Source organism: Oreochromis niloticus, linkage group LG7 (assembly GCF_001858045.2).
Source record: "Oreochromis niloticus isolate F11D_XX linkage group LG7, O_niloticus_UMD_NMBU, whole genome shotgun sequence".
Classification (NCBI taxonomy): domain Eukaryota; kingdom Metazoa; phylum Chordata; class Actinopteri; order Cichliformes; family Cichlidae; genus Oreochromis; species Oreochromis niloticus.
In genome coordinates this window covers 33437861-33465344 of record NC_031972.2, presented here as the reverse complement: position 1 = coordinate 33465344, position 27484 = coordinate 33437861, and the positions used below count along the sequence as shown (strand labels likewise).

General features: G+C 39.5%; 2 protein-coding genes across 3 annotated transcripts; both read left to right on the top strand.

Annotated features, from left to right (window-relative positions):
- The first annotated feature begins 51 nt into the window (after positions 1-51).
- mfsd14ba (major facilitator superfamily domain containing 14Ba) lies at positions 52-17067 on the top strand. 2 transcript variants are annotated; one of them, XM_005470505.4, is made up of 12 exons: positions 52-365; positions 7222-7320; positions 8364-8426; positions 8668-8795; positions 9182-9296; positions 9484-9702; positions 10130-10243; positions 11853-11924; positions 12230-12342; positions 12480-12577; positions 12728-12891; positions 13858-17067. In XM_005470505.4, the coding sequence occupies exons 1-12, from the start codon at positions 348-350 to the stop codon at positions 14128-14130; spliced, it is 1476 nt and encodes a 491-aa protein (XP_005470562.1). In that variant the 5' UTR covers positions 52-347; the 3' UTR covers positions 14131-17067. The 2 variants fall into 2 exon arrangements, with proteins under 2 accessions (XP_005470562.1, XP_005470563.1); XM_005470506.4 differs by lacking the exon at positions 52-365 and adding an exon at positions 384-6698.
- A 1301-nt stretch (positions 17068-18368) lies between these two features.
- LOC102077037 (uncharacterized) lies at positions 18369-26072 on the top strand. The gene is made up of 7 exons (XM_013268543.3): positions 18369-18525; positions 19441-19560; positions 20597-20977; positions 21118-21231; positions 22755-23330; positions 23603-23719; positions 23804-26072. The coding sequence occupies exons 1-7, from the start codon at positions 18444-18446 to the stop codon at positions 24403-24405; spliced, it is 1992 nt and encodes a 663-aa protein (XP_013123997.1). The 5' UTR covers positions 18369-18443; the 3' UTR covers positions 24406-26072.
- The last annotated feature ends 1412 nt before the right edge of the window (positions 26073-27484 follow it).

Genomic DNA, 27484 nt, shown 5'->3' with positions numbered 1-27484 from the left:
TTCGGCTTTTATTGTGAAAAGAGCACCATCCGGAAGTCCTCTGCATGTTAAGTGTAGCTTGACGTCGTCTCCGAGCTGCTGCGGACGTTTCGGTGCTGAAGAGAACGGAGGATCCAGAGAAAGAGGTGCTGTGGATATTACCGGTCACCGTTTCTGTAATCGTTATCCTCCGTTAGCTCAGTTTTAGCTTCTGCTTGGGGACTCATTAAGGAGACATCCTGGAAGCGCCCGGAGAACCGCGGATATCCACGCGGCACGGATGCTTCGTGACCCGCGGCAGGTGCGAAGAGACGGCGGGGGAACCGGCGGCAGCCACCGGCCGAGTGCTGTTGGTCAAGAAGATCATCATGAAGGACGGAGCTGGGGTGGGTGCACGACCCGCCATTTTTACTTGTATTTTATTTCTCATTTATAAACGCACAGCTCTGTTTGTCCAGCAGGTGTTTTTAGATATTGATAATCAATATTTATAAATGACGTGTGACGTACATTCAGTCCAGTTCAATCACCCACGCAACCATAATAAGACTCAATTCTCGGCAAATAAATAAACAATTAAAGGGCTGTATGTTTATGACATAACAGGGAATTAAACACATGACGTAAGGCTGGTTTATCAAATCAGTGCGGCTTTAAAAAGAAGATTGTTTTTAGTTCTTTTCACAGCAAAATGCCAACAAAACGTGGAAATTTCTGCTTAAATCGTTTATACTTTACTGTGTTTACTGTTCAAATGATTAAAAACCTAAAACGTAACAAATGTAAAAGGAGAAAAAGGCAAAAATGGGACGTTTGAGTAGTGACAGTGCTGTTATTTTAAAATAATAATAGCAATAATAATATTAATAATAATAATCAGCCGTGACAGAGCAGGTCTGGTCCAAAATGGCTGGAGGTGAGTGCGCAGTAACGGGGAGAGGACAGGACAGGTTTAATGTGGCACACAGACAGCTGCAGCTTAGTGCGATGCTGCTGTGGTCAGGACGGATCCATCAGCTGTTACATAACAGCTCCCTGCGTGAAATTCACCCGGGGAGGGCGCACACTGCAGACTCATCGCTCCGCAGCCTCAGCGTCCATTTTAACATCCCTCATGAAGACGAGTCAGACATTTACAGAAGCTGAAGACCCCCACCATCACCACCAGTGATTGTGACGCAAGTGTGAAACATTTTCTGAGACTTGCTGCTTTTCTTCCTCGGTGAAATGAATATCTTCAGATTTAGTAGGGAAAGAAGACATCTGGGAGAAATCTGATGAGAATATTTAAGACAATAATAAACCAGGAATAAAACTGCAGTAGTATTGTTTGGGGCGTAAATACATCACCTGTGACGACAGCATGTTCACTGTTTTCTGATATTTTCCAGGCCAGGTGATTAAAGTTTAATCAATGGGAATAATTGTTTGATGTATGGTGATCACGGTGTGCCAAAATTAAGAGTACTGAGAGGCCACAAGGACCTCTGCCTTAAAGGGAAAGCATCTGCCTTTACAGATATTTCACACTACAATTTGTTTGTTATTATTTACCTCAGGCAAACAAAGCGATCCTCATAAATATGTTTTTTAGTGGTTTATCACCAAAGTATCTCTGAACACAAACAAAAATAGACAATAATAAAGGATTTAAAGGATTTAAGGATTTCATTTAAACTGATTTAATTTAATTTAAACTGGTACCATTAATTGGAAATATTTTTGATTTAAGCTTTTCGCTTGAATGCGTCACCTATAATTGACAATATAATTTTCCACTATTTTCTCATATTTAACAAGCTGAATGATTAAATTGCTTCTCAGTGGAAATCACTAAAAGGACTAAATATATATGTGCACAAGATTAGCTAAGATTGCTTCATTAATGGGTTGTTTAAAATGACGGTTTTGTCATGAGAGAGAATTTGTTGTTAGTTTATTGGGTTTTTTGTTGTTTATTCCAGAGTAAGACAAAGAAGTCTTTGTTATAATTAATAACTGTCGTAATCCTAACCTTGTTAATAATCAGTATCTTTGAATAATCACTATCAAGTTGATTAAGTTGAATCCAAAATATGTGGTACAAAAACTTGATACTAATTATTTTTCCTATAAGCTGACAGCAGTCAACAAAGCCAATTTTTAGCCAATAAAGCGGTGCATCCCTGCTTCCTTACTCAAAAATTCAAAAAAAATAATAAAATTGCTGAGTCCAAAGGTGGAACCACTGGCATCAACGGGAGCGGTTGTGGGAGACATAACGCAAAGAAATTCCCAAGTTTTGGAGAGATGGAGCAAACAGAGTCAGTCCTCTATGATTTTCTTCTCTCAAAAATGACCCAGAGACCTTCTAGAGACAAGTGTTGCAAATCAGCTGCCATCTTCAATTGCCTCAGGGCACCTAGTTGTTTAGTTATTTTAAGTCATTGTCTCAGTGAACTAAAATTTGATTGGTTAGAACACTTGTCTACTAATTTACTTACATATTTTGCTGAATTTGCTCCAAATTAAATTTTCGTAGTTGTTTCAATTTCGGATTATTTGAAGTGTCATGTTTGTCACTTAAAATGTCTGCAAAATACCCATACCTAACTGATTTTATGCTAGTGCAAGCATTAGGTAACACATTCCTGGGGAACATACAAAATCCATCCATAATTTGCTACAATTACAGTTCAATGGAAAACTAAATTGGTAAGAGGCTTATATTGCCCTTCCAAGAAAAACAAGTGAGGAGGTTAAGTGACATTAAACATGTGGTAACTATAGTCTGAAGCATATGTAGCTTTATGATCTCTTTCTCTCTGAAAGTGACCAAAATCTACCAAAAGAACATCTTGTTCTATTAAATAAAACTTAAAACTCGCCACTAAGACCATGAGGTCATCAGCAAAGTGTCTGTTAGAGCAAACAATACAGCGGACAATATGACAAAGGACAAAAAGAAACTGATGCTTATATGTTCACGCGACACACTGGGGCCAATCAAGGGGAAACACCTGGGTAACAGAAGACAGCTGAAACTAATCAATGATAACAGAGGAAGTAAAACTAAATACAAAAGATAAAGACTACCAAAATAAAAGAGGAACACCAGTGACAGAGCCTAACAATAAGATATGGGGGGAACAGGAGAGGCGGGATTTTATATTTAACTTAAATCACAACAGGAACTAGATAAACAAAGGTAGCAAGACTAAAACTAATCAAACCTAAAGACTAAAGTGAGAATATAATCATAAAGAAACCAATTAGGAAATATTTGATACATAAAAAGAATACAAAACTCAAAAGAAACTCAAATACGCAGGAATCCAGATATTAATACAAAAAGTCAAACCTCAGGCACAAAACACAGCTCCATGATACTGTAACTGTTGAAGTAATCCCAGAGTATAACTCTGTTTATAACTATTAACTGTTTTACCCATTTACATTGTCTGGCTTCATTTTGGGCACACCTCCTGCATTTTTATGATTACACAGAAAATAGTGATGAAATTTGATAAAATGACAATATTTGAGAAGCAATGATAAGAAAGGTCAGGGTTTTGGGGTGTGCTCTTTAGTAATGAGCTGTAACGGTAACTGACCAATAGCTTTTTTAGTAATGGGTTGTTTGTTAATGTAGTCAGCAGATGCAGTTTGAAAGCGTCACTTAATATTTAATTGTAGCGAAAGGTGAAAGCATGGTTGTACGGTTCATAGTTAATGCATGTCTAGTATAAACTGCCTGAAAATGCCTTTAGGCCAACAGCACTAGTGGCAGCTTTGCAGCTCATCTGGGTACATGCATTACAACCTCTCTAGTGAATCTGTAAAAACACAGCCCCACTGTGTAACGCTCAGGTAGGTGGTTAAGTGCGTTGTGTAATAATACAGCAATATGGAGTAAATGTGCTTTGGCTTCAGCAGAGATCTTTCTGCAAGCAAAGCCTCAAACTGGACCTTTTATCACTTCAGGACGCTGACAAAGTCCAGGCAAGTCCAAAAAGCTGGGCTCAGCATTAGATTCATATTTAGTTATTGTTTGATCAGACAGTTTATGGTTTATGTCATGCAGAATTTACCATAAAATCATAAGAGTTTTTGCTCAATTTTCTCCAAGCCTTCTCCTATTTCTTTCTATAAAAATGGAGTTGAACCATTCAGTTCCAGCTGCATTGAGATGGTGACAGTAAGCTTGCTGCATATCTGATTGTTGATGGCATCATGAGACTCAACAGTCTGCGGGATAATCTCGCGAAAACTTGGCTTCACATCTGTTGTGAATGCATCATCACACTTAACATTATTGTTCTTCTTATTAACTGCAGTGGTAACCTCTGAGCAGAGCATGACATATTTCAGTTATTTGCTTTCACTGCTGACATTTTAAAAAATTCATAAGCTTCCAGCGACCTTCTAGAAGCAAGTCTTCCCACTCAGCAACCATCTTTGAGCAGTTATTTTAAAACCTCTATCTATAGTAATGTGGAGAGAGCCATAATAGTACTTTCTGTGGTCTCTGGAGCATCCAGGAGGTCTCCATCGAAACGCAAGCCAAGGTCATTTTTTCAAAGGTTGCAGAGCAGGGTGCAGTTAATGGAGAGGACGTCGATCTTAAAATGGAATCATACTGATATCATTTTTTAATTTCTCTTACATCAGATATGGGAGAGTTCTAGAATATTTAGAAATATTAGTTTAATAAATCATTATTAAAATTAGGTTGTTTTCTCTGTAATTTACAGTTGCAGTTAGGCTGAAGCAAAAATGTCAAATGTTTATTCTAATCCCAGAGATACGCCAAAGTGTCTCTTACCCATAGAGTCCTCTATTTAATCATTTACCTTCTTAATATCCAACAGGTCACTGTTTAGGGTTAAGGTCACATCTACCCCTTCATCAATTTTCATAAAGTAGAAAAAGAAGAACTGTACAGCATATTTAATAAGACTTGATTTAAAAATCATCATCTAATACTTAACTAATACTTAACTATGAAGCTTTTCCAGGCAAAATTTGGAGATGTTTATCAGTGGAATCAGGAAGGGCAGTAGGGGGTAAATTCACAACTGAAAATAGATTTCAAGGGACCCTCCATTTCTTCTCGTTTGTGTAGCATTTGTTGCACCTCAGCTTTAAAAAGTCCTGAACAGAGATTTGTTCTGTTCAGGATTTGTTCATCTCTCAGTCGGACCTGATCATAGAGACACATAGATTCACTTTATGTAAAACAAATCTCTGAGTTTCTTTTATCCATACAGCCAAAAAATTTTTATTTTAATAGTTGTGGTGCTGTTGACTGAACTTAGGATGTTTTTCAGACAGAAACTAGTTTGGACGTGAGGGTAAAGCAGTGACTTAAGTCTAAAAATAGAAGACATTAAAGCTGTTTTAGCACCAAAATGACGGAGTGGGGTTGCAGTATTTTATTTATGAGCACTTTTTTTATGTTTATAAAAGCTTTGATCTTTCTGTTATATATGACAACTTTTCTGACATGTTCTAGTGTCATTATTTATAGTTTTCATTCATTTCTGTTTATAATTTTTTTTTAAAAACACAAATTTTACAAACATTACATTTATGTAGACAATTGTCTCCTCTTACTACTTAGAAATTAATTTTATTTGTTTCAATAATACTAGAAAAATAGAAACTAAAAGAATTATTAAATGAGTTATGTATTTGGAGTATTCCAGTATGATTTTAACACCATAATATAAATGAAATACAACAACATTTAAATAAACATAAGACATGGGGGATATGGGGTTTGCAGTTTTGTAATATTTCCAATATTTTGTGCACAAACACTAAAAAAACAGAGAACCATGATTTACATGTTAGTGTGGTAATTAGAAGCATTTATTTCCCACACCATCTGCCACACCAATGGGCTAATTCCTGCAAAAAAACAAAACAAAACAAAAGAAGTTATTACCCATAATTTTAAATTATGCAAATATAATTTCTTTATCATGTCATTTTATGGAGTCACTAAAGAAGAAGTTTGTATTTGGTCATAAAGAAATCTTTTCCATATCACTCCTGCTCTTATGAAAATGATTTGTACAGAAGGACAGCCAAGAGTAATGCATAATCTAAGTGGTTTAAATCTGTGTTAGTGAAACCTGCTTTTAGTCAAACTAAATATAGAAAATGGTCCAATTTGCCACCTAAATCCTGTGTATCTGTGTCAGCCGGCTGGTAATCACTTCATGTGCTGTGCTCCAGTTTTAATACTCGCTGTGTTTTAATCATCTATAAAACGTGGTAGAAAATGGGTTCAGTTCAGACTGCAGTTTTACCTGTCTGCCATAAAAGGTTTAACCCTATGTGTTTATCCCTCCCACAAAACCATTACCTCGGTTTATGCTTCTAAAACACTGAAATTCAGTTAAAAACAAACATAAATCTTGCCTCACACCAAGTCTGGTTCATAGTCACGCTGGTCAAAGCTTTAACGACGACAATGATGATTTGCTTCTCATTCTTCTGGCCATGCAGCCGTGGCGAAGCAAGAAGGAAATGACAGCGGCTGGTACTGTGTTTGACAAAGGATTGTAACGCTGTTATTTGTTTGCAGGAACGCAAAATCTTTGGTTCGTATGAGTGCGACGAAGATTCGTTTGTGTTCCAGTGGTTCACCTTTATCTGGTGGCATTTGTTGTAATGGTGGCCTCAACCTGTGGTGATGGCTCACATAATTCGCTAAATAAGAGGGGTACCAGGTAGGTGGAGAAAAGATGACAAACGTAGGCTGCTGTCTCTCAGCGGCATGTTGCAACCTCATTAAGTAGACACGGATTTATTAGTAAAACCTAATTTTGGAAGACTCAAGAATCACTTTTTCATCATGTGAAGTTTTAGCTCTGGAACGCAAGAAGAAACAAAAGATTTTTCATGAATTTTTGCAAATATTTTGCACATAAATTCTGACTTGGTGTGTCAATAATTTCAGTATTCACTCGCAAATCTTAGATGTCAGACCCCAGGGGACAATTTTGGAAACAGTCCCCGCTCTCAACAACATTACCATGCGATGATGATAATGTCATGTTGAGACACAAAAATGGCAGGTAACCAGGTCTGTGAAACTTGATTTTTGTACCAAAAAACACAAAATAAGAGCCTGGAACGAAGGGAAACCATTAAAACTCGATGGATGATTGTTTAAAGTCCTGCTGAAATACCACCTTAAAATCCATTCGTGATCATATGACACATGCCTGTGTTGTTTCTCTTTTGTTTCAGCTCCAGCAGGGCATCGGCAGGCCCAGCGTGTATCATGCCGTGGTGGTGATCTTCCTGGAGTTTTTCTCCTGGGGTTTACTCACCACACCCATGCTCACTGTGAGTAACACCGATTGGTTTTTACATTAACATCTATATAGCTACCTCGGTTCATTCAAAGCCTCCGTGTGAATAAGACTGAACAAGAAATAATGACATTAAAGATTAGTCATGCTGTGTAGGCAGCATCATTGCAGAGATGGTGTCAGTGTCCTGTTCACTGTTAGTCCGTTTTTCCAGGTCTGCTTTGCACTTTACAATGGATTTAGCACTTACTGAATTAAGACTGAGCTATATTGTTTATAGTTAGAAGAAGATGATGAAAAATCTATATTATTGGATTGTCCTTCTCAAGTCTGACTGGCAGTATATGGTTATTTTACATCAATATGGGACAAAACCCCTATTACAACCAAAATGAACCCTTTGGTAGTAATCCAGTCTTTATTCTGTTCTCTGGAAGAGGGGTTGGTTTTGTAAATGTAGGTTTTTGAAGGCAAAATGTAAAGCATTAGGAAAAGTAGTGATTTTGTATTAACAAATCTCATCTACATGCATTTGAAAGCATTAAAATAATACAAAGCTAAATATTGTAAAAGAATAGCAGAGTAATTTTATTTGTTTTGATTATGTGTGTTTCGCAATCCTAGACCATAAATATTTTCAGTGGAGATCTCCACTGAATCTTTCTTTAAGTTTCCGACTAGACTTAAACCTTAATCTGGGAAATTTGGCTGTGATTGTTTGTAAGATCAGCAGGTGTATCTTAGTCCTTTGTGTTCCAAAGGACATAAATAGCATATATGTTGCAGATCAAGATGAGTTAAATTTTAAACTTTGGAAATTAAATATGTCAGTGTGTGAATGAAGTATAGATTGTAAGCTTTAATTTGAGGGGTTAAAAAAACTTTGCAATAGCCATTGAGAAATTACTGTTATTTTTATACACAGAGTCGTATTTCCAGTGGCTTGATTGTTTTATTTTTAATAGTTTTTAATGAAAAATTGTGAAAGTTGTCCAAAACCTTCCAGCTCTAACTGCGTACATTCTGTACCTTCTTCATACTGTTTCATCCGTGATGGTGTTGTACCTTTTCTCGTAGGTTTTGCATGAAACATTTCCCCAGCACACATTCCTGATGAACGGACTCATTCAGGGCGTGAAGGTAAGAAACTGACTCATTCTGTTGATGCTATACAGATTAAGTGGGTGTAACAGTGATTTAGGAAAATACAATGAAAAGGGTCATTTTTTAATGATATCTAGACTTTAGGCATGAGAAGTAATAATGACAGAAAACTGATCATGAATAAAAGATCAATCGAGCATGGCATGACCACACAGATATATTTCATTGTTGCTGAAACTTTTTTAAACATTTTTTATCACTGACTCCGCCTTTCTAGGGTCTGCTGTCATTCATGTCTGCGCCTCTGATTGGTGCGTTGTCAGACGTATGGGGCAGGCGGTCCTTCCTTTTGGTCACCGTCTTCTTCACCTGTGCTCCAATCCCTCTGATGAGGCTCAGCCCCTGGTAGGACTCAAATATTCTCTGTTGCAACAATATTATGACTAAAAAAGGTTACATCGGAAAGTATGGCTAGCATTTGCCTTCTGAGCTAACACAAATGAATAGTTGAAATAGCAAGATTTCAAGCAATTGAAATGTGAGTTAGAATCTTAAGTAATATTGTTGATTAAACTGAGACATGAAGAGTTCAAACTAGTTGATATTGAGTTTAAAATGTATACAGTATTATGCACTTGAACATAAACTGAACATAAATGTTTTAATGAAATATTTCAGTGTGCCTGTCAAAAATCAATTCACAGCTGGATTTCAGTCATTTAGAGAGTCAGAGAAGTTTAAATTCTCGTATCAGTCTTCTTGAAACTGAAGCTATTTTTCACTTCGTCCAGGTGGTACTTTGCCATGATCTCCATGTCTGGAGCTTTCTCCGTGACTTTCTCAGTCATCTTCGCCTACGTTGCCGATGTTACGGATGAGAGAGAGAGGAGTACAGCCTACGGTCTGGTAAGGAGTCCTAATGTACACCCCTAAAATCAAACGGTGCATCAGGCAGACAGATAAACTGTTGATGGTATTGAATTCCTGACACTGAATCTTACACGAAAAGAAACTGACAGATCAGTCTGTGTGCAGACATGAGTCAGGACAGAAAAATACCTGAGCTGTGTTCTGTTGAAATTCATCCCTTCAGGTGTCGGCCACCTTTGCAGCCAGCCTGGTCACGAGCCCGGCCATCGGAGCGTACCTTTCCGCCTGGTACGGGGACAGTCTGGTGGTTCTGGTGGCCACGCTGATCGCTCTGGCTGACATCTGCTTCATCCTGCTCGCCGTGCCCGAGTCTTTGCCCGACAAGATGAGGCTCAGCAGCTGGGGGACACCCATTTCCTGGGAGCATGCCGACCCATTTGCTGTCAGTAACTAATCGTTTACAGAACCATATTTGATTAGCTGGTTGAATAATGAGCTCAAATCAGATTACTCTGGTCTATTTTGTAGCTGCATGAAGCCTTTCCTCAGTGATTTGACTCTCTTCTCTGTTTTTGGACACAGTATGTAAAGTGGAGACGTGGGCGAAGGCACCTCAATGTTCCTCAATGCAGTAACTTTATTTTAATAATTTAACGATGCTATAACATTATATAATGCATGACAGCTCATTTCTGCTAAGGGGGGGAGAATAAAGAGAAATGAGATGCTAGTCATTTGCACGTCAGAGCCTGTAACATTGACCCTTTGAATCCCAGACACTAACTGAAAACTAACTGATCATCTGACAGTGTCGGTGTTGTATTTCCTGTCTCTCTGTCCCTCTCTCTTTCTTTCTCTCTCTCCTTCAGTCTCTGAGGAAGGTGGGTCAGGACTCCACAGTCTTACTGATCTGTATCACCGTGTTCCTGTCTTACCTACCTGAGGCCGGACAGTACTCCAGCTTTTTCCTTTACCTGAGACAGGTGAGCCACCTGATGCACTCATTTTCCAAGAATATTAGCGTTAATGCTGGTATTGATGTTGTTAAGGATACTATTACCACGAATGTACCAACAGTCACACAGCAGACAGGGTCATTAGCTGTAGCGTGAAACACTTAAGGCACGGATCACATTGCTGCATCAAAGGTCAGCTGTTCTTTTGTGTCTGTCGTTACATTAAATGTTCCTCATTCACCAACATGTGTGTCAAAATGTTCTTACCCTGTGCAAAAACTAAGTATATGTGCAAAGTAACTGACAGATTCATAAACCTTTCACACTGGCCATTTTTGTTTATACTACCGTGCATATATTAGTGAATTATTTTAAATCAGTGAGCTCGTGGAAACTCGACGTGCAATCTGCACACTTACATGTCTCTTTATAGTGAGACATGTTTACCTTGAGGTGAAATTGAGAAAGAGGTGGCGATATAAGACAGAAAACCACACGCTAAGCCAAAAAAACCAGGAGAAAACCTGACTGAAGAAACTGGAACAATAGTGTCTGAGGAGGATGCCAGAATAGGCACAACTGATCTGTTAGAAATTCACTGAAATCCAGTTTCAAGAAATCAGACTATAAGTGATGACATCCAGCAAGGATGGAAGTTTTTAATGAATGAAGAAGATAGGATTGGATAACACCTGTAAGAATAGGTTTTCTTTATGTATATTTTATGTCTTATTTTATGCATTTAATTCTAATTCTGAGACTTTATGGCTAATGGTATTTTGGAAAATTGTAAATAATGACCAAACTGCAAAAATAAACATAATCAGTATTAGTAGTAGTTAGTTGAAAGTTGTGTGAATTACTTTTCTAAGTCAGCTAGACCTTCATGTTCTGAGGGAGTCATAAATGAATTCATAGAGTACAAACATATATAGGTAAGACAAAATTAATGAATCATAGATTTGTGCATAACTTGTCCAGAACTGATAAGGTCTTCCTCAAAGATCAATATTAGGGCCTTTGCAATTTCCTCTGTACAGAAATATCAGCTTTTCAACTGAACATTGCAATGTTAGTTTTTATGCAGATGATATCATCTTATTTATTAAGTAGAGCTCTTGGCAGAGCATGAAGCTTAGGTTTTTATACTGGAATCATTCCAAACATGTACTCTGAACATAGTACTTTATAAGAACTAGATTTTTGTCAGATCATCTTGCAAAATTCAAGTCAAATGCCGGAAGTCCATCCACATGTAATTTGCTCATGAGTTTATTTCATTGTGTAACTCTTACATGCAGCCATATCCCATTTTTAAATCTGAAAACCATCTGCAACCCACTCAGGTCTTGAATCACAACTCTAATCATCAGATTTGTCTTGCTGTGTTGGTAGTAGTTGCTCACCTGAGAGCTGACCTGTCCACTTTGCATCGGCAGTGGTTATTTCTCCTTTTGTTGCTGGAAGTTGCTGATTTCCTGCAACTCTTTGATCTTAACTATATGTTCAGAATTAATTTACTACCCATTTGGCCCATGTTGAGCTGCAATTCTCTTGTTTTATCAATTAAAAATGTGGAACAAAATTATGTTGTCTTATATAGTATCAATAAAAATTATTTCTTGTCTCTTTCCAGGTCATAAACTTCTCCTCAACAACCCTCGCTGTTTTTATAGGAGTTGTGGGCATTCTGTCCATTGTAGCTCAGGTAACCAACATATTAGAGGCTATTTATTACCCCTTTTAAATGTAAGCCTATTTTACACACACATTAGGATATAATTGAAAAAACCTGTTACAGATCGCTGTTTTATTTTAGTTTCCAGAAACAAGAACAACTTGCCCTCATAAGCAGTGCATCAGTAAATATTTAGGCTGATAGTTAACATACACACTTGGGTGGCTTGTTCTCTGTTGACTTTATACTTATACTGCTTATTGCGATAAGAGATGTTAATAAATTCTAGTGAACTGTTAAATAATTGTAAATTCCCGTCTCCTCTTTGCCCACAGACTCTCTTCCTCACTCTGCTGATGAGAACTCTGGGTACTAAAAACACTGTTCTGTTAGGTTTGGGCTTCCAGATCCTTCAGCTGGCCTGGTACGGCTTTGGATCAGAGCCATGGTGAGAGTTCCTGAGTGTGTGCTTGTGTAGCAGGCAATTATTTACACTCCATTTTGGTATTTGCTTTAAGTTCCAACTCACAAAAAGACCAGATATGCACATCTTTAACCAAGTGTAAATATGTATATTTGCAACAGGATGATGTGGGCTGCTGGTGCTGTAGCAGCGATGTCCTCCATCACCTTCCCAGCAGTTTCTGCTTTGGTGTCACAGTCTGCTGATCCCGATAAACAAGGTGACAAATAAAATCTGTCCTCTTTCACTTCAGTAGGTCACTGTTGTGTAATAGATGTTTCAGATTGTAGTTTTTGTTACTTAACGAGGAAGTAAAATAACTCTTGCATTGCTGCGCCTTCATGACCTTTCTTCTTCCGCTCTGTTGCAGGCGTGGTCCAGGGGATGATCACAGGCATCAGAGGTCTGTGTAACGGCCTCGGCCCAGCCCTGTACGGATTCATCTTCTTTCTCTTCAACGTCGAGTTTAACTCCATGGACCCCATCCAGGGAGACTACAACATCGACCCCCTGCCACTGCACAGTCCCACTGAGGTACAGCATGCACTCCATTCCTGAGAATAATGCCTCTTTTTCGCTAGTGCCTGCCTACTACTACTACTAGCGACTTCTGGAAAAAAATTCAAAACCAGCATTTTTGAAACCTGGCAACAAGGTAAATGGCTGTTAAAAAACCAGCACTGTGGTCCCTGAGTCTGACAAAAAGCCATAGACAGAGCAACAGGTACACCATCTCCTCGACTTTCTCTATCTTTGTCACCAAAACTGAGAACAGTCAAGTCAAGTAGGTACTAGTGGAGAAGGCTGTCCCTTTTGGAACAGTTATGGCTTCCAGCTCTGTGCTATAGTGCCTTAAATCAGCATTATCTTTAGTAGCCAACAGGGTGAGCCTTCTATGGTCCCAATAAGAAGTCTGCAAAGAAGCAAAGAAGCCAATGAGAAAATGACCTTACTCATCTTACAAAGTTGGGGCTTTAAAACTGGGATGTGGTCATCTTCAACATTCACAGGAAAAGTGCATAAGTTAGCGGGATGAGGGAACTTAATTCCATACAGCTATTTAAAATAAATAAAGACATTTTCTTCCTATTGAACCTTTATTTAGGTTCCAGTGATGTCATGGAGTGAGTGATTGTTTCTAGATGTGTTTTCCACAACAATTTAAAAGTAACACAAGCCAAAGAGAAGTCTTGAGGGCTGTAAATTGAATGTGCCAGAAACTGCAGTTCCTCTAATGGCCACTTGAGGCTGCTTGCAAAATGCAACTTTACAGCAAAAATAAACAAGTTTACAGCCTGCTACAGAGAAGTGGTTTTGGTCTGTAAGGATAGTGTCTCCCTTCATACCAATTGTACAGTGATTTTTGTTTTTTTGTAATTCACACGATTGGCTATTATAGGCTTAAAATTAGCAGGTGACTCCATCCTCATGTCACTAATTAACTACACTTAAATGTGCTTTGTTGTTGAAATTAGCTTTCTTTTTCTCCCTTTCTCCTAGCGAGCGCTAATCCCAGGCCCGCCCTTCCTGTTAGGGGCATGCACCGTGGTCATCGCTTTCCTCGTCGCTCTCTTCATCCCTGAGAAAACCTCCTGCTCCTCCTCTTCCTCCCAGCTGTCCCTCAACGACAAGCCCCACCCAGACAGCAAAGAGTCCATGTCCTCGCTGGCCGGTGTCCACATCAACACGCCGCTGCCAGGCAGCGATGAGGAGAGCCCGCCCGCAGCCTGCGACGCGGACTTTGAGCCGCTGCTACACGACAGCATCGTTTGATGGACAGGTGGAGGGCGGGGCTAAAGGCGTGGTTTGATCGAGTGACGCTTTGTAACAAAGAACACATTTTTTTTGCCATCCGGCAGAACTAAGTGTACTTTTACTGATTGGCTGGAGGAAGCTATTTGCTGGCAGGTGGGACTAACATTTTTATTCACAGATCTGTGACATCATGTGACCAGTGAGGTAATGATTCGTCAAAGAGCTGCAAACAAGATGTCATCATGCGATCGGAGAGAGGAATCAAAGACGATTTAGTTGCCTGACAGGAAACAAGAGAAGGGACCAAGTTTTGTGTAGTTTTTTGGGGTTTTTTGTTTTTTTTTAATGGCGAAGGAGGCGTGGCTGGCTTAGGGATCCGCCCACTTTAACAGAAAGTATATTTGAGGTTTTCACTGAAGGGTTTTTGTTCATCTTTAATCTTTAAGAAAAGGTGTTTTTACCTTTTAGCTGTATCATTCTGACGCTGTGTTTTTTCTCTGGTTCTTGTATAAAAGAAACACGTCTGCATCGTATTTAAGGCAGCCAAAACATCTGTGTTGATTTATACTCTCTCTTTTTATTGTTGTTGTTGTTAAGGTTTCTTTTTTTAGTTACAGGTAATGCTATTTTTAAATTTTTTTAATTGTACAGTACCTTACTTGCTATGAACTAAGAGTGCTAACTGAGGTGTGAATGTGACAAGCTGAGAGACGACTCAACCACCTGAAATATCAATTTAATCTTTTTCTTTCTTTCTTTCTTTAAATGTAAACCAGAGCAAAACTAAAGCTCAGGCGATCCAAGAGATGCAGATAATTTTTTAAAAACTTTTTATTCTCAACAGAGCCTCTTCACCACATAGATTTTACTTTTATTTTTCCCACTTTAGTGTACCAGTTTGTGACTCTACCTCACAATCAACCTTGTTTTTCTTATCTTCCATCACTTGTGTTTTATTTTTTTATCTTTCAAAGTCACTTTATAAAAGTGCTGCTGGCTGCTGGCAGTGGGAACATCCTCACACGGCTGTACCTGTGGCCACCCAGTGTCTTTGCCTGTCTTCTTCTCTTCAACTGGGTGCTTTAGCCTCGCTGTATTTTCATGCAAGTTTTACTTTTAACTTGCAAAAATACTGCCGACACGACGTGTATGTGTTTCCCCTGGCAGCAGTGATAATTCCTGTGAATGAACTTATACTTGAAGCACCGGAGAGCGATTCTACAAGAGCTTTAGAGAAGATTTCCAACGTATGCTGAGGAGTTTAAGTGTATAAATGGCACAGAGTGTACATAGTGACCGGCTTTATGACCTTAAAATGTAAATGTACATGTGAATGATATTATGGTTTGTACATATTGTCACTGAACTGTGGGATTGGCTTGCTTGTTGTGGTTGTGTGGTAGCTCAGTGGGATGGGGGTGGGGGGGGTTCGACTACGCAGCTAAACTGTTATACAAGACCAACAGTCATTTTTAAATTCATTCAGGTCACACGGACGCCCAGTCCATTTTCTCTTTCTTACACCTGAGTATATTTACCTGCACACTAGTATCCCAATGATCAGTATTTATGTGAAACTCAGTTTCACCCACCAAACAGGTTTTGACTTTCTGCAAAAGAAACAAAAAAAACCCAAAACACATCAGGTTTTAATTTACTGAAACTTAAAATTAACAGGAAAGTACCTCCTGTTAAGATAAGTAAAACAGAGTTTTTGCCTTAACCACTGCAGACCAGTCATTCTTATGCGTACCCCCCCACACACACACACACACACACACACAAAAAGGCACAAATTTTCACCCAAAACAGCAGAAGTTAGGAAGTGGAGTACAACCAGTACCTGGAGTGGAGTTAAAATTTACCAGGAAGTCCTTGCTCCTATTTTTTTTTTTTGTTCTGTCTCGGCTAACAATAAGCTTGTCTTCCATTTCTGGCTAATGTCCACATTCTACAGGAGAAAGTCAGCTTATTGGCATCAAACATATTTTTTTGTTAAAGCTGAAATATTTTTAGATTGCAAGGATAAGTATTTTCTTCTACTCATGGCATCAAGTGTGAAACAGATGAAACTCGAACTTTCCCATTAAGCACATATTTGGTCATTTTTAGACCATGAAGCATCTATTTTACCTGAGCCTGTTCTACTTATTTCCAGCTCTGTATGTATTACTCTTCAACTTCAGCTTTGATGATTCAAGGGTCAAAATAGTTCCTGTTTATCTTATACGGGGCCTTTGTGCAGCTAAGTGGATCTTTTACTTTAAATCTTAGCCAAACTTATGGCTAAATCTTATTGGGAAGTCCAATCATTTTTTTTTATTTTTACCAAGGTCTTTGAGCCAGCCTTTTTCTGATTGGCTCCCCCTCACTAACAAAGACTTGACCAGCACGTGGGTGGGGCTTCTGTGCTGATAACCGTATAAGGACCCTCTCTTTGACATCATACAGAGCGAAGAGCAGAAAAAAACATCTGTACCAAACACTTAGAGCCGTTTGAACTTGTACATACACTGACCTCAATGTTTGAAACTTTGGCTTTATTTATTATAAACATTCGTCACTTGGAACAACAGAAAAGCAGAATAGGTCCACCTTAATAAAATAAAATGGTGCTGGATAAAAGTTACCTTATCTGCTATTTTTTTTTTAGCCTTCTTCATTAAATGAACTCTAAACCTCATTTCACGGTGACTGAGTTTCAAGTACACACAGAGCCCAGATCCTAGCCAGGATATTAGTGTGTATGTGAACAAACTGAGGTTTAATTTGATCCTCCACTGCATACACTCAGTTCCTTCACCAGCAGTCCAGCTGACTCTACAGTGTAAATATTGTACATGGACAGGACATGTGTACATCGGTCGTACGCTGTAAATACACATTGTCTATCGTCTTGTCTGGAAGCGTACGAGCCAGTCGTTGGTTATTGGAAATAAAAGCAGTTCAACAACACTTTGCTTCTGAGTCCTTTCTCCATACTCACACCAGCTGTTATTTGTTTTCCCAAGAGCCATATAACTGCTTCTCTTTGCCCCAATCAGCTGCAGCTCATCATTTTAAAATTTCTTTTTAAATGACTGGATATTTCGCCTGGTTGACTGTGCCCCTCCTGCAGTGGCTCTGTATGCCACAACTGGGCCCACAGTGAAGTTCACTCCTTCAAATAACACTCAGAGCTCTGGAACTCTGTTGAAATGCATTTTTCCTGCTGTTATTAGCTGTTGTTTCATAGTCAAATACTTTGTATTTTCCATATCATGAAATGCAGACGATGTCTAATGAGTTTCCAGACCAGTGATTTAATAGATTTAATAGTTACATGAGCTATTTTTAATATTATTGTAGTCAGCTGTTAAGAGTACAACAGCAGTTTGGAATTTATTTTACTTATTTTACTTACTGAGCTCATTTTTCTATTTTATTCAATTTAATTCTATTTAATTGAGCCTTTTTGGGGGGTTTTTATCATATGCACCTTTTTTGTCCACGTCCTTTTATCCTTTTTTTCCCAATTTTTCTCCAATGTGATTTGAGCGTCTATGGGGGCGACCGTGGCTCAAGAGTTGGGAGTTCGCCTTGTAATCGGAAGGTTGCCAGTTCGAGCCCCGGCTCGGACAGTCTTGGTCGTTGTGTCCTTGGGCAAGACACTTCACCCGTTGCCTACTGGTGGTGGTCAGAGGGCCCGGTGGCGCCAATGTCCGGCAACCTCGCCTCTGTCAGTGCGCCCCAGGGTGGCTGTGGCTACAATGTAGCTTGCCATCGCCAGTGTGTGAATGTGTGTGTGAATGGGTGAATGACTAGATATGTAAAGCGCTTTGGGGTCCTTAGGGACTAGAAAGCGCTATATAAATACAGGCCATTTACCATATGTAATAATTTTTCAGTTTGATTTCTTTTTTAAGCTATATTGTTCAGGCTTCCACCATATTTAAGCTCTATGGTTATTGGCAGTTTTTAGTGTTTGGGTGCCTTTGCTATAAGGTGAGAATTAATTAATATTTTAATTTAACTTTACCTTTTAATGTTACTTTTAAAGAGTTATAAAAAAATTACTATAAATGTATTTAAATTATTTTTAAAAAGTCAGTCATCTTGATTTTAATCACTAAGCTCAGCAATTTTTAAATAGACTTGAAAAATAAATACATAAAATACATAAAATAGTGTTTTTGTTTGTTGAAGAAAAACAACACTAACCGACAGCGACCTCTACCGGGCAATATGGCTATTTATTCAAGAATCTCCAGAAATCGTCCAATCGGCGCTCGGATTCTGTGTCACGTGACGGTGCAGCCGCGTAGAAGAAGGAGCAAACGGCAACATCAAACATGGAGGTGTCCCCGTTCAGCTTCACTCCGGAGAGGTACTGGACGGAGGAGAAAGAGAGGGCGCTTATAGCGTTTTTCTCCAGTAAGTGGCAGTCTCCGTGGCAGACTCTTTTCACACCGCGTGTAAAGACGTTTTTAAAAGTTGCCCTTTTCGTTGATGTGTCGGAAGCTGCAACATTTGCGGGCAACGGTTGCTGGACGAGACCAACGGCTGTTAGCAATGAGCGACAGCAGAGAGAGACGAGCAATGGCGACCGGCAACTGAAGTCAAGTTAGCTGGTTTTCGACTGAAATCGGCTGAAAAAAATCAGTTCTCTGCATGTTTTTCTGAGCTGTTTTCTGCACAATTCAATTAAAAAAAAGACATAAAAACATAATTTTAGCCAATTGATTTAATTTAAATGAGTAGAGCAGACTTTTATATTTAATCTGTATCTAACATTACTCCAGTGTTCTTTTTCTTTTTTTTTTTTTTAGATCTGTAGCGTTTATCATAGTGAATAACAGCTTTAAACATATTTAAAAAATGGACAGTTACTAATCAGTGTGTAGCTGTTAATAATTATAGGTTGTTCGAATAATTAAATTGGTGAATGAAATATCCTTGAAGTAATGAATAATGTCTCCAGATGTTCCCACAGTTTTCCACATAGGAATATCTTTAAAATACTGTTATCATGTATATAACATGGCCAAAGAAAAACAATTAACTTTAATAGAGACTAGATAGCACCACAAGTGCTAAACAACAACCACAGTGATGAAAATGACAGCAACACTGATGTGTATGTTACTGGGATAGGTGCCAAATTAAAGGAAAAATTACAATTTTTGAACCTTGCAAATGTTGTTTTACATTTTTCTAGCCCGGTTTGGCCCCTTAGACAGAGGCGCACTAACAGTACAAGTTTGTTTTGATTTTATTCTAGTTTATCACACTCTAGACCCTTTGAAGCTGCGGTTATTTTAGCTATATCTTCTTTGTTTCATTTCTCAGAGCACAGCTGTCTGTGGAACCACAAGTCCGACGGTTATAAGAACCGGCAGCTGCGATGGAAAACCCTGGAAACACTGAGGATCCTGCTGTCAACTCTCCCACCTCCAGTCCCATTCACAGGTAAATCAGCAGAAAAATAAACCAAATCTGTCAAATTCATAGACCGTGTGTAATAAAAGTAAAACCTTAAACCTGCATTCTCATTAATGGCTAGCAGGGGAATTTCTGTGCCCAGTACTAGGAAGCAAGCTCAGCAATACCCAGGATATATTTTGGTTATCTGGCTTCACTTATCCTAACAACAGCAATCAGGCAGAGCAGTAACAAAGGTGGTTATCAATTCGATAAGTTAACACCGGCTTTATCGTTCTCATGAAAGGGTGGTGCTGGCAGCATCTGAAAAGAATAAAAAAGGCTAGATGATTTTTGACAAAACTATTTTTGACATGTGACAGCTTTGACAGCTGTTTGTACATGCCGAGTTTATTCTGTTTTTATATTTATTGTTTATCCTGGCTGTTGAACTGCAGCTGAAAAATGAAACCATTTAAACATGGTGTCAGATAGCTGCTCTTTTCCAGTCTTACTGATCAAAGCACTTTAAGTACAGACCATTAATACAAAATTACTGTATCATGCTTTTCCTCTCTCGCACACACTGCTGTTTCTTTCAGTCTGTTTTGTGTGTTTAACCTCTTCATATCTTCTCATAGTACAAGTTTCATCTTACTTTGAAAAATCAGCTGCTCTGTTGCCAGTACACTTATCAGTAATTGTGGTCAGGTACTGCCAACACCCCTTTCATTTGTACACACAGGGGAAGCCCTGGGTTAACTTAACAAGTTGTTAACCAGCTTTGTGTAACCGCTTATGCTGCTTGTCAGTGGGTATGTTGAGCTCGCTTTGTAGCACTGGGCTGAGGGTAATCCCATTCAAGCTTCTGTGTGAGTCTCTGTGGCCTCTTTCTTGGCCACTTTCTTGATGGCTCAGTCATTAGTTGAAGTTTTTTAGTAAAATATTAAGTCCATTATTTCAAATTATTGCTATTCTAAAAGTGAGAAAACAGGATCCGGTGTGCGCTCATCAGCTGACGAGTGTGAGGTTTGACAGTCAGATGTACCCTTTAACTAATTTACATGGGGTTTTTTTTCCCAAGTGGAAGACATCAAAAACAAGTTCAAGAACCTCCGTACGACTTTTCAGCGTCAGTACAAAATGGTTAAAGCAAGTAAGGTGTGCAACCCGGACGACGAGTTTGTGCCGCAGTGGAAGCACTACCATCAGCTCATGTTCCTGCAGGGCTGCTGGGACCAGGACGACCACGACTCCGCCGTCGGCGAACCGCCGCTGTCACCACTGAACGCTCTGCAGGAAGAGGGCCAGCCTGTCCTCACCTCCCCAGGACTCATCATCTCCTTCCTCCCCACCCCGTCCACGTCATCCGCCTCCTCCTCGTCCACCTGTGTTCCCTCCAGTGTCATGATTAAATGTTACTGGACTGAAGAGAGGGAGCGAGCTCTGATTTCTTTCTATTGTGGTAAAGAAAAGATCTTTTTCAGCTTCAAAATCATGAGTTTTTAGTGAAGAGCAGTACATACTTAGACAAAAACCTCAGATTAAGTAACTTTTTGAGTAGTTTGATAGCTGACGGGATTCCTGTGTGGTTTTTTTCCACAGAGCACAACTGTCTCTGGAACAAGAAGTCTGAAAACCACAACAACCGTCAGCTCAGACTGAGGTTGTTGGAGGCTCTGAGGAGCCAGCTGTCCGACCACACAGTGTCGTTCTCAGGTAAACATCACCGTTTTTCACTTTTTTTCTCTTGTTTTCTTACAGAAGGAGCAAACTCAGGATTATTCACCTGATTGCATACCTCACACTGTTTGAGGGCTTGTGTCCCCCAGGTGAACAGCCACCTGCTTTAAAGCTACTTTTTTTAATTAGTGTATGTGAATTTAGGCTAAAACTTGCACCACTAGGGGGCGTTTTACTGGTGGCTGTACTGTTTTCTGATGTGTGGTAGTTCTTTTCAGCCTTGCCTTTTCCTCTTTAAGAAATTTGACAGGTTAAATAAAGGTTACTTTGACTGGCTGCCCCATCTTGTGGTACAAACTGGTATTACATGAAAGCAGAGCCCAGTCCCAGTTCAGCTTCAGCTAATGTCTCCTCAACATCACTTTTTTGAATGGCAGTTGCTTCTTCACATTCTCTTGATAAGTTTAGTTATTTTGGAAGCTTTTAAAGGAATCATTCAGTATTTTGGTAAGATTTCTTTGGAAACCTTCAATGGCTCTCCTGGATTGGGCTTTCCGAGTTGGTAAAGAGTGAATGAGGCTCTATGGAAATTTCCATCATGTTATTGATAGAAGGGGTCACAACAATAGAGTTCAGTTTGGGGAATTTTAGAGGATTTGATTGTAGTAAAAATCCTTTCTGTGTGCATTAGTGACGCTACAGCACCTTATAAACCTTTATGGCAGAAAGTCAGACAACTTCAACTACCAGCAGCTTCCTTTACAACCATGCAGGTTTCTGCTGTGATTTAACGATCCTTCTAACCACTAGTTAATGTTTGGAAAGTGGCACCGTCAGGAGAGAACGTCCCATTGTAAATCCTTAACCGACCAGTCAGTGCTGATTATAAGAAATGTGCTGTTTACTTTTGTTATAGCTTCACCCTATGGTGAAAAACTAAAGGATATAAATGTTGTCTTGTTTCAGTTTGGACACATTACCAGTACGGTCTTTGTGAAAAATAAAATAAAATGTTGGTCTTTTTGTTTAATAGTGTTATTTTGACCCTACTCTCTGCCGTTATTGAGAGGAAATGCCATTCTGCTGCTCACAGGATGTGCTCTTGCTCTACTGAAATGGACCACCATTCCCAACAGTTATAGCCCTGTAAGCTGTGCTTATCATACCTCTCCATAGTTTGTGTGTCTCAAAGTACTCTGTAATTAAAAGATTTGCACTGGAGCAATTTAACAGTATGAGTACCACTCACCCAAAGCACAGACTAAATCTTTGGGAAATACTAATTATCACTCTCCTCAGCTCACTGTATTTGTGAAACTGTTCCTTTATATATGTTTACTTCATTTTAACATCAGCTGAAATATACACACGCAGTGATTTCATACAGTTAGATGTCTGCATACTTGTATGAATATTCTAAAATAGAGAAGATGAAAGAAAAACTTTTTTTTTCCAAAATGATAAAGTCATGTTTGTGTTCTTCAATTTCCAGAAGCTCTGAGCTGCTAAATGTTTCAGGTTTCCAGCATAAAGTGATTTCTGTGTTGCTGTTTTTGCAGTTGAAGACATAAAGTGCAAGTTCAAGAACCTACGGACTGTTTTTAACCGCGAGTTCAAGGCGGTCCAGGCGAGCAGGGCGTCTGACAAACCCTACGTGTCCAAATGGAAACACTACCAGCAGCTGCTTTTTCTCTGCGAGTCCTGCGACGAAGACGACGGCTCTGAAGATCTGCAGATCCTGACACCGCAAGAAGACAAGGATCGGGAGCACGGAAACCAGACCCCGTCCTCCACCCTGAGCAGTTTCTCCTCCAGCTCCAACCAAACCAGCAACATCAAACTCAGCACCGCCCCCTCCAGCTCCACTCAGAGTGACGCCAAAACCGGGACAAGCGCTGGGTACCAAATCTTCCTCCCTGCAGCTCCAGATAACCTCAGACTAGGCAGCCAATCAGCCACTTCCACGTTGCCAACTTCTCCATCCAGTTCACTGCCAGACACCAGATCCTGTACCAACCCCTCCCCTTTAAATTTCTCTACAGCCAGTTCGGTTCAGCCAGACAACAGACTGAGCGCTGACACCCGCTGCCTCTGGAGCGAGGCCAAAGTTCAGCAGCTCATCTCATTTTACTCCGGTAGGTGGCAACACTCATCATGAATGCTTGTTACCCTTTAGACTTACCCTCTGCTTGTTATAGCTATCACTGCAACAGAGAGATGTTAGATTTTTGTTCTTCTGTGGAGTTTGTAGGGATGTGCTGGGAGCTGCATGTTTGGTTATAGTGGTCATCAGCTGTTAGAGGCAGCTGAGAGAGTCGCTGTACGTCTCAGACACTGCCATGCATGGTTAAAAAAGTTGCACGCAGCAGGTTTGATGTGAGAATTGATGGTTTTTCTTCTGTTCCAGAGCACAGCTGTTTGTGGAACCACAAATCTGAGAGTTATAGGAACCGTCTGCTGAGACAGAGCCTGCTGGAAACGCTGAGCAGCATCCTGTCAGACAACGAGACGGTCCCATTCACAGGTAACGCTCCTGCCGCCTAATGTTGTCACCACACGGAGCCTTTAATCTGAACTCACAGCATCTCTGTCGTTTCTCATCCTTTAGTGGAAGACATAAAGACGAAGTTCAGGAACCTGCGAACCATCTTCCAGCGTGAACACAAGGCGGTGAGCTCCAACAAAACATGCGGCTCAGAGGACTTCTACCTTCCAAAGTGGAAGCACTACCGCGACCTCATGTTCCTCTGTGACTCCTGCGACGAGGATGAGCAGCCCGAGGACGTCCACTTCTGCCAGCTGCAGGATGCCGGTCTCCTCCACATGGACAGCCAAGCCCCACCTCCCCCCTTACACTACCGTGCCACCAACCAAACTGTCTCCAAGCTGAACACGCGGGGTCTCAAAGCCCCACCCTCACCTACACCCCCAGATTCCCAGCACTCCTCCCCTTCCTCGTCCCCCTCCCCTTCCACATCTTCCTCCCACACAGACAGCAGAGTATCTGGACGCAAGCGCGCGAGCCACCGGGCGACCGCCACCGAGGTGCTGGACCTCATGAGGACATTATGTCAGACCCAAGCAGCATCCCCACATGCAGGGTTCCTGAGGTATGTGGAGGAGTGTCTGAATGAGACGCCGCCTGACAAAGTGAGGAAGCTGAAGAAGAAGATAATAGAGACGATTCACAGCATGTCAGAGGATGTTTAGTGTGCTTATTCATTCATTTCATTCTTGTTCTCAGCCCGAGTCTAGATCTCGTGATCATCTCTTCTAATAGCTGTGACGCTTTAATCTCAAAACTTCGGTACAATGATCATAATAACCATGATTTCAGTTTTCAGGGACTCTTCCAACATGGAGCTGTTCCACTTCCTGTTCATCCACATCATGCAGGATAGAAATGAACTGAGCTAAACAGCTTAAATAGTGAAAAACCCACATTTCATTTTTTAGAATGCTTATCAAAACGCAGCATCGATAATGTAGATTAAATAAAACACTTGTGGCATTCGGCTTTAGATTTAATGTAGACGTAGATGCTGTGACATATAGTGACCTAAAACTCATAGAAAACTGTTTCACCACAATTCAAAACTGTCTTGACCACTGTCATCACAAACATGATGAATATGTCAGCAAGAAAAATTGTAAAATTTACACTCCTTCCAATAAAAACATTGTCCCCCCCCCCTAACAAAACAAAAACAATAAACACATGACCCCACATTTCTGGGGGAAAAAACTTAACTATGTAAGTAATACTGTAACATACACTGAAAGCATCAATATAGCTGATAAACAGTAATGTGACAGGAACACTTTTAAGCATTTTATGCAAAGGACAAAGTCCTGAAAATAATATGATTTGCACAAGCTATGATTAAACTTAATATGTACAGCCTGTGCTAGGAAATGTTTCCAAATTCTGTAGAAACATTTAAACCAATATAAAAATCAGTTTCTAAACAAAAACACAGATTTGTGAACAGACACTATATAAACACTAATTAAACGTATATAATTCACTTCCTGGCTCCCTAATTCTGCACTTTATTGAAATTTTGCAAGCCTTTCTTGCAGATTTTGCATGGATATCATAGATCCATGCAAAATCCAACAGCAAACTGATTTTTATTTAGAAATTGTTTGAGAACACTACAGCAAGCTGAGGCGTCTTCCTCCTGTGCGGGTTTATCCCAAAGTAATGAGGTTCATCCCAAACTGGTACATCCACCACTTAAAATCAGCATCACCACGTCCATATTCAGTGTTTACAGAGATACAGTGAAAACACGCTCAGTCCTCTGTGTAATTTCAGACTTGGTTGTGACATTCACGTATAAAGACTTTATTGATCAAGAGTCCTTTGAAAGTGCCAAAGTTTAGAAAAAGATGGGCTCAGCACTCTGTCAACAAACCGGTTTTGGACATTTTGAAGAGCTGTGCTGTCGACAGTGACTGACCACAGATCCTGTAGAAATGTAATCTAACTTTTCATGTGTGTCCTCTTTATTTAACTTGTTATAATCCTATTGTGTCATAATATTTAAATAATTTGCTTTTTTTTTTTTTTAACAAAGCCAGAAATGTTACTTTTGTTAAAATTGTATAAACTTCTCTTAAAATGTAAAAATGTCAACATGTAAAGAGTTAAAAAAAACAAACTTTAGTTTAAATGGTTTTGATGCAATAATGAACAATTGCAGCACATGCTATAACTGACAGTTTAGTTATTATTATTATTATTTTTATTATTATTGTGTAATTACTTTTCTTTTTGGCTGGCATTTGTTTAAATTCGATTCAGTGCCTTATCAGAATCACAGTAACTGTGGACGTTTTTGTTCAAATAAACCTACATTTACAAACCTTTATTCATTTTGCTCTTTGACACATCAAACCAGGTTTAACTTGAGCTCTGATTTGAGCAACACGATATTACAAGTTACAGTTGACCTTTCAACTTGGCAGCGATTCCCATCCAAGGGATGTTTTTAAAACCTGCTTTACCTCATCTGAAGAAGAATTACAGTTTAACTTTAAATATAATGCTGTTAAGTAGCTTTTTAAAGTACTGGAATAAGAGTACGTGTAAGCCAAGCAGTCCATATTCATTTTAAAATGAGCTCAAGCAGTTTATAAGAAGAGGTTTTGGAGTTATAACAGTCAGGAAGCACTGGGCTCAAAGCAACCCAAAAACATTTTTAAAGATGCAGCTGGAAAAAATAATTTGTAATTAGTAAATATTTATTGACACAGCCTGACCGAGATCACGATCTGGGCCTTGAAAAATGTGAATGAGATTTTGGACTTTTAGCTGTATTTTCATAAGTTTCACTTTTCACTTTCACTTAAGATCAAAGTGGGCTGTTTGTGGCTCACAATGTAAAATACGTTTAATATGCCTGATCCATACTATCAAGATGGATAGGGAAAAAAAGTCAAATGACGTTGGTATTTTACAGCCTTTTGGTTGTAAATCTCTTGCAATCCACTAGATGGCAATCTCTTAACATACTGCAGTCTCCTCAGCACCGGCCTCAGCTTCCATATATCTGTCATGCCTCAGAAACTACAGCTGTGGGGATCATAGTCTTTTCCTGTGGAGTTTGTCTTGAATGTATTACACAGCATTTGTATAATACAAACACTAAACAGTATCCGATACCCTCGAGTTTAAAAGATTTACCTGCGAATGAAGCAGATAGGAGCTGCAGACAGAGTCATACTGACACCTGTGTCTGACTCACCTGCCACCTGTTTGACCTGCAGGCTGAGCTTCGGGTGAAAAACGTCACTGTGTCACCTGAAGCCTTTTCATTCTCTACTCTCGATAGTAACCCTGTGACCTCTAACCCTTTGTTAGATGATACACTTGATGATATTCACTGAAACCACATTCCTAAGTGCTAACACACCCAGCTTAAGCCAAAGCTCTCCACCCACCAACTCACCACATAAAGGACCATTTGGCATCACATTTAAACACGTTGGATACATCGTTTTTCAGCATGTGGTGTTAATGATGTGAGAGGTGACTGAAATTTGTAATTTTTCCGTGATTAAAATGTAACCAACAAATAAAAGCGAGAGAAAACAAAATGTGGAACACAAAAGTGTCTTTGTGAAATCCCTTTCATGGACTGACAGGAGAGATTTATGGTATCTAGATATGGCATCACAACAACTTTGCTAATTATTGAGGTTCAAATGTGTCAAATGTGTTTTTTTAGTATCACAAGCTACTGAATCAGTTCATTAGAAAAAAAAATGCTCAAAAAGAGCA